This window comes from Myotis brandtii, unplaced genomic scaffold, assembly GCF_000412655.1.
Source record: "Myotis brandtii unplaced genomic scaffold, ASM41265v1 scaffold1347, whole genome shotgun sequence".
NCBI classification, from domain to species: Eukaryota; Metazoa; Chordata; class Mammalia; order Chiroptera; family Vespertilionidae; genus Myotis; species Myotis brandtii.
Window position 1 is genome coordinate 622,870 of NW_005354788.1, and position 7,914 is coordinate 630,783.

General features: G+C 46.7%; 1 protein-coding gene across 7 annotated transcripts in view; it reads left to right on the forward strand.

The window, feature by feature from the left end:
- CHST10 (carbohydrate sulfotransferase 10) overlaps positions 1-7,914 on the forward strand; it is a 36,971-nt gene that overhangs the window by 22,936 nt on the left and 6,121 nt on the right. For all 7 annotated transcript variants that reach the window (XM_005860472.2, XM_005860475.2, XM_005860474.2 and 4 more), the window contains one exon: positions 2,317-2,408. In XM_005860472.2, the coding sequence (XP_005860534.1) occupies positions 2,317-2,408 (92 nt within the window). The remainder of the gene's footprint in view (positions 1-2,316; positions 2,409-7,914) is intronic.

The window sequence follows — 7,914 nt, forward strand, 5'->3', positions numbered from 1 at the left end:
TCCGTGTTTCTCTCTCATCGATGTTTCTAACTCTCTATCCCTCTCCCTTCCTCTCTGTAAAAAATCAATAAAATATATTTTTTTAAACAAATAAATTTCTTATTTGGGGGATCATTATAGAGTCACATGCAGTTGCAACAAATAACAGATTGAGTTCTATGTCCCTTGACTGTTTCCCTAAGCGGTAACATCTTTCAGAGCTATGCTGCAGAATCATGAGCAGGATGCTGATGTTAATACAGTCAAGATGCCAAACACCTTCCTCACCACAGGAATCCCTCCTGTTGCTGTTTTATAGCCACACTCACCTCCTTCTCCCCATCCTGCACCCCCACTCTCTCCCAGTAATCACTAATCTCTTCTCCATCATTTTGTCATTTCAGGAAAATTATAATGGGAGGGGATTTAGGGAGCTAGATAAAAAAAGTGAAGGGATTAAGAAGTACAAATTGGCAGTTACAGAATAGTCATGGGAATGTAAAGGACAGCATAGAGATTATAGTCAATATTGTAATTACTATGTATGGTGCCAGGCGGGTACTAGACTTATCAGGAGGATCACTACATAAGGTATGTAAATGTGTAAACAGTATGCTACACACCTAAAACTAATATTGAATGTCAACTGTAATTGAAAACTTTTTTCACCTTTTAAAAATTAAATGAAAAAAAAAAAAGAATATTATATCCAGTATGTGACCTTTTGGGATTGCCTTTTATTTCTCAGCATAAAAAAAAAAATCCCTGGGGATTCATCCGATTTGTGTGTATCAGTAATTTGTTGCTTTTTATTGCTGTATTCCAAGGTGGATGTCCCCATTTTTTAACCTGTTGAAGTATGTCTGGATTGTTTCCATTTTGGGGGCTATTACAAATGGAGCTGCTCCAAACATTTGCGTGCAGGGTTTTGCATGAATATAGTTCTCATTTCTCTGGAATAAATGCCTGGGAACAGTTGCTGGGTTGTATGGTAGCTGCAGCTTAGTTTTTAAAGAAATGACCAAACTGTTTTCCAGAGTTGTACCATTTTACATTCCTCCCAGCAATGTATGAATGATTCCGTTTCTCTGCATCCTCACTAGCATTTTATATTTTCACTGTTTTGTATTTTAGCTGTTTTGCTAGGTGTGTAATGGTATCTTACTGTGTGTTGCTTTGAGGTTTTTTTTTAATTAAAGTTGACATACAATATTATATTAGTTTCAGGTGTACAACCCCCTGATTAAACATTTATATAACTTATGAATTGATCACCCTGGTAAATCTAGTAGCCCTCTGACACCATACTCAGTTACTACAATATTATTGACCATATTCCCTATATTGTACTTTACATCCTTGTGATTATTCTCTAACTACAGGGTGGAGCAAAAGTAGGTTTATAGTTGTGAGTACATGAAACACAATTTATTCTTGTATTATTGTTTATTAATTATTGTATTATTTTCCATACCAACAGCTGTAAACCTACTTTTGCCCCACCCTGTAGCAATTCGCTGTGGTTTTAATTTGCATTTACCTGATGGCTCATGATGTTGAACATCCTTTCATGTGTTTATCTGCTACCTGTTTATCCTCTTTGGTGAAACATCTGTTCATGTCTTACCCACTTTCTAATTGGATTATTTTTTTACTGTTGAATTTTGAGAATTCTCATGTATTCTAGGTATAACCCCTTTGCAAATTTTTCCTCCCGGGTTATAGTTTGCCTTTCTGTGATCTGTGCAGAGCAAAGTTTTTATTTTGAGGAGGTTTATTTGATCAAATTTTCCAAAAATTTTCTCCTGTGTTTTTTATTTTTACAGTTTTATGTGTCTACTAGAGGCCCAGTGCATGGATTCGTGCACAGATTCATGCACCGGTGGGGTCCCTTGGCCTGGCCTGTGCCCTCTCGAAATCTGGGACCCCTCGGGGGGTGTTGGAGAGCCAGTTTTGGTCCGATCCCCACAGGCCACGAATCTGTGCACTGGGCCTCTAGTATGCTTATAAAGTCTTTGGTTAATCTCTTCCCACCCTCCCCCCTTCCCTCTGAGATTCATCAGTCTGTTCCATGTTTCCATGCCTGTACATTGAGCGTCTGCCCCCTGGTGGTAGTGCACGTCGTAGCTGCTGGTTGAACGTTCGAACGGTCACTTAGGCTTATATATATATAGATAGATGTTCAATTGCTCAAGTACCATTTGTTGAAAAGACTTCCCCCTCTACCGAATTGCTTTTGCACCTGTCAAATACTGGTTGGGCGTCTCTGTGTAGGTCCACTTCTAAACCTCTTTTCTGCTCCTCCGTGAGAAGAGTTCTCACCTCTCTGTCTCTTAGCCTACAGCGCCAAACAGGAGTTCCTGTTCCTGACAGCCATGCCGGATTCCGGGAAGTTACAGGGAGAGCAGCAGTTTCCTGAGGAACTGAAGGTAGGCACAGCCAGGTAGAGGGCCTTGTCCCTTCCGGCCTGGTCAGCAGAGGAGCAGGGCTGCCTCTTCCCACTCTTCCCTGTGGTGTCTCAGTCTCTCTGCTCCCTCCCTCCAGCACCAGCAGGTTGCCCCATCACTGCGTGGGCACTGGCCTGCCCGTTCCCTGAGCTCATCGGCTGTTCCCACTTACCATCATGTTCTGCTGTGTAGTCACTGCTTCTGTCCCTTCTGCACATTTCTGCTCACCTTTGAGCTTCTCTTTGGGGAGGCACAGTCACACTTATTTATGTTCCTCACAGGGCTTTGTACATCGTGGGTGCTCTGTAAATGCCCGTTGTGCTGCCTTCCTGGCCAGCTGACAGCGAACCTTGCCAGGGGGTGGAGGATGTTGGGCAAGGTCAGGAGAAAACCAGGGCTGTGGGGAAAGGTCTCTGACCCAGAATCTTGGAAGTTTAGAGTTAACAGGGTCTTGGACAGAGGAGCGGGTCATCCAGCGCGGGAGTGGTGGGTGAGAGCTGCGTTTAGGAGAAAGGCTGATGATCCAGAATCACATGGACATTCCGACCTAAGTCTTTCTTCTCAGGCTCCTTTCACACATAAATTCCTAGTCGTGCCTCAGTGAGGGACGCCCTCTCACTTGCTGACCCCCATTCTGGGTCTGAAAGGTTTAGGTTGCAATTACGCTGGAAGGACTGAAATGGGTAGTGCAAGCTCTAAAGATGTGTATCAGCTCAGAATTAAACAGAGAAGGGACCGTTTCTGCCTGTGACTTACAGTGTAAGGATGAGGAATTAGAACCCAGAGTCTAAAAAGCCAGCACCTGCTCAGAGTGACTTTCTGTTGGAGTTAACCGTTCACAAGACTGGATGCAGTAAGGATCAGGTCTGCAGACCTCTTGTCAGGTGGGCCTGTGATGTTGCTTTCAGTTTGGGGTAGTCCAGGGCAAGGAAGGTGTGGGTGGACAAGAAGCAAACCTATAAGAAGTAGGAGGGTGGCTTTCATAGAAAGAGTTAAGGAAATTGATGTTTAGTGACTGGGATGAATAAGAGAGGGTAAGACTGTTCTCTGGGGAGGAACAGAGGTCGCTTTGCAGAGGACAGAGGGGGCACTCTGCAGGTGCTCTCTCCCTTCCTCAGTGTCTTCACCTTGGGAAGCAGAGGTAGGAATCCCAAGACATTCTTCCCTCCTCCAGGGAAACCCAGGAAACTTTATCAAACACAGGAGAGAGCAAGAGTTTCTTGAAAAAGGCGATGTGAGCCAGGGAGTTGGTTGTAGTAGATCCGTGAAGGAAGAGCAGGGAGCCAGGTGGTGGGGTGAAACCTGTATTGTCCCGAAATTTCCAGTGTCCTTGTTCTCCAGGCCTCTGTCCTCCCATTTTGTTACTGACCCAGTTGTTTGGGAAGGACACTGTGTTACAACTGCCCCATAAATGGATTGCTTGGGGAGCCTACGGCATTTTAACAAATACAGTAAGAGCATTTGGGTCCATTTAATAGTTAATTTAGAGGAGCCATCTGCTTTGAAATCTTGGGAGGAAGTTCTTTGTAACTTTAAGGGAATAAGTAGACGAGCTGCAGAACAGGGCCATACCTAGAAGTGGCCAAAGGAGTGGGCCTGGAGAAAAAGGCTCCCTGGTCAGCAGTGCCTTCCCCCACCTTCTGCCCCCAACATGCACATACACACACACATGCAGTGCCGTGTGTGTTCTTGTGTTACAGATATTCTAAATGCTGAAGCCGTGCCAAGGGGTATGTGCCGTACTTTGGAACTTGAACTTTTTTCTCTGTTTTGGCTTTTTTCATCAGCCTTCTTTTAAGGAAAATCAGATGAGCCCGTCATGCGTCCGCTCTCCTTGCCGTGTATGACTCATCCCCGTGATTCACTGGGCAGTGGAAGGCCTTGAGGAGGGCGTCAGGAAGTGGCTGGGAAGAGTGGTTGTCACTGTAGAAAGGGAGGGAGAAAGGGAGGGAGGGAAGGAGAGAAGGGGCCTGTGGGTGGGGAGGAAGGGACAGGCCAGCCCTTCGAGGAAACCCCGGGTGCTTGGTGGAGGCTGTGGAAGGTGGAGCTGAAGGAAGAGGGAAGAATGCTGTGCTGTCTTTGTCCAGCTGCCTTCGGATAGAATTAATCTACAGAGGACTTGGGAGAGTTTTCTAGAACTTCTCAGAAGTCTCTATAGGTGCCCACACCCCCTCGCCAATATTTGCTGCTGTTGTTGCATTTGTGAGCATTTAATAAATTTCCCTCCATGTGGCTTCGAGCTCCAAGACCCAGGCCCTGCCAACACCCTTTACCTTCTCAGCTCTTTTCGGAAGAACTTGGCCTTCATAGTGGTGCCTGCTTTGGGGGCTTTCCCTTCCCCAGAACTTGGTCGTAGCCCGATCGCACCACGTCAGTGATGGGAGCAACTCGTCTTGTGTTTGGCATCACTTCCCTGGGTCTGCTCCCTGACCAAGGCCCACAGTTACCGAGGCTGACAGTTGGGTAGAAGCTCAGGTTCCCTGTGAAGGGGTCATGCCTCACACCAACTTCCCCAAATGAGTGACATTTGTCCAAGCTGATGCTGTGATGATGTGAGCCACCAGCAGGACCTTGGCCTTCCGGTGCCTCCTGTGCTGCCGATGCGGCTGTGGCCATGGCTCGCGTGGCCCTGGTGTTTCCGGTGCTTCCTCAGTCTGGATGGCATGCCGGTGGCCTCGATGCCGTAGCCCATATTTTTGAATCAAGTTTTTTACTAAAAAGTAATACATACTTGTGTATTTTAAAGAAATACCCAAAATTGAAAGGAAAAAGCTCAACTTTTGTATATTTCCTTTTTAAAACTCATTTAGGTGTTACACATATATCTATGGTCTGTGACTCCATTTCCCCAGGGTAAGCACACAGTCATGTTTCTCTGTAACGTGGGTTGAGGAGAAGGGCAGGGTTTGGAAGTTTAGCCGCTGTGGGTGAATGCTGGAGCACCTCCTAACTCAACATGACCTTTCCCTGTCTCAGATTCCTGAGCTGAAGATATAGGCAGAAAGGCTCACTGTATTCCAGGCAAATCGGTGAAGAGACCCACTCTGACACTTCCTGGCCAAGTGTTGAAAGTGCTAGAATCAAGAGGAGAAAATGCTATAAGCCACCCAGGTATTAAAATGGGTGGTTAGCCATGGCCAGGTAGATCAGTGGTTAGAGTGTCCCCTGAGCACTGAAAGGTCATGGATTTGATTTCAGGCCAAGGGCATGTACCTAGGTTGTGGGTTCCATCCCTAGTTGGAGCATGTACAGGAGTCAACAATCTCTCTCTCTCTCTCTCTCTCTCTCTCTCTCGCAAAATCAATAGAAACATATCCTCAGGTGAGAATTAAACAATAAATAAATAAATAATGGTTGACTTCTTCCCTGGCCTGGTAGCCCAGTTGGTTAGAGCATGGTCCCGGTATGCCAAGGTTGTGGGTTCAATCTCCCATCAGGGCACATACAAGAAGCAACCAATGAATGCATAAATAAGTGGGACAACAAATCGATGTTTCTCTCTCTCTCTCTCTCTCTCTCTCTCTCTCTCTCTTACTCTCTCTCAAAAATCAATAATAATAATAAAAGATTTTTTAAATGGGGTGCATACAAAGAAATGACAGTCAGGTGGGGGTGGGGGTGGGGGTGGGCTCCCTGCAGTGAAGCCTCAGCTCGGGAATTGGGTGGCAGAGCCGTGACTCTGTTTTTGTGGGGTTGTTTTGTTTTGTTTTGTTTTATTTCAGAGAGGGAGAGAGAGAGAGAAGCATCAGTGATGAGAGCAGATCATTGATTCATTGATCGGCTGCCTCCTGTACGCTCCACACTGGGGATCGAGCCCACAACCCAGGCATGTGCCCCTGACTGGAATTGAACCTGGGACCCTTCATTCGCAGGCTGACCCTCTATCCACTGAGCCAAATCAGCTAGAGCCGTGACTCTGTTTTCATTCAGGGTATGCTCTGTGTGGAGGCAGCAGCGGGCCTGTCTCAGGTACACACGGCTAGAAGCTATACCTCCTATGTACTATGTTTTTGAGGGGAAAAGCTATTGAAAGACCTTTTCCAGATAACAGAGATGGTCAGAACCAACACTCAAAAGTGGTGACATCACAGAGCAAAGAAGTGCCGCCCTTCCCTAGTGTGGCTGGACCCCAAGCTCAGAAACCCAACGGAGGCTGTGCTCCTGCTGTCCCTGTGGCCTCAGGCTCATGGGGCTGTCAGCACACCCGCCCCTGCTTGGTCTCAGACCCACTTTCCTGGTGGGTAGGGGTTTCTGGCATCAGAGCCTTCGTCCCACAGTCATGGATTTTCTCATCTGGTTGATAACTCCTTAGAGAACAAGCGAGTGCTGGCGTGCTCCCTCCAGCATGTGCTCATAGTGCTAAATGCCTGTGGGACCACCAAGCAAAACCCTCCTTAACCTGCATCACAGGAAACACCATTGTGTGCTTATTGTTACCAGAGCAGGTCTGCCTCAGGCCGGCTTCTAGTGTGTGGGTTCTTGACTTTGTGTAGGAAAGGTTTTGCAACATGAGTCCAGATGGGTTTGAATGAACGTTTATTAAAGCTGCGGACAGTGAAACAGAGGAAGGAATTGGGTAAAGAAACAAGGGGGGAGTCTAGGCAGGGCTCTGCTTTGGCTCTTTAGAAATGTTAAAGGAGCGAGGTGAGCCTGGGCGGGCTGCTGTAGCTCACGGGGAAGTCAGAGAGTAAGGGGTTTTGGAGACAGGATCAGGGTGAGCCCGAGTGGAGTGGTCGCTGCCCACTGCTCCGCTGGTTACGTCTCATGGGGATCCTTAGAAAGAAAAAGTTCATGCCTGGGAAGGGGCATGGGCGAGCTCTAGAGCCAGCCCACATTGTCTTTCCTGAGGGCTTTTTATCCTTTTTTCCTGCAGGCTAGAATCTTCGGGGAGGGTTTCAGTAGAATATTCATCAGCTTCCCAGGTGCATTTTAATGTGCTGATGCATCAAAATGAGTGCATAGGGGAGTTTGGGGTTATTCTTTGGGCTGTTTTACTGTTACCTTCGGTCTGTTGGGCATGAATGGGGTTTTTGTTATTTGTTCCTTGGGTCTAGCTGGCACAGATGGCCTTGATTGGGTCTTTGTTCTCTGTTTTCCCAGGCCAGGGGGATTTCAGATGTCTGTTCTCTGGTTAGGGAGGAGGGTATAAACCACTTGCTCTCAAGTGTCCTTTGTTGGGGAAGGTAAGGTCTTTCGACTCACAAGCTGGCTGCAAACTGCCCAAACTGTTTGGCCTTGTTTCATTTTCTTGTCCCAGTTTCCCCATTCCACTTACCCGGGGATTTTCCTAGCTTCCTACTCTCCTGCTACACTTATCACTGAGGAAATGGAGTCATGGCTGCTGCATTTTCAAACATACTAAATGACCTAAGGTGTTTTTTAAATTAATAAACCAGACTATCTCCCAAATAGTCACCATGTAGACAGCGGGTCCTGCTATACAGGCCATACAGGCACACGTAGAATCACAGGGAGGGAAAGGCTATAG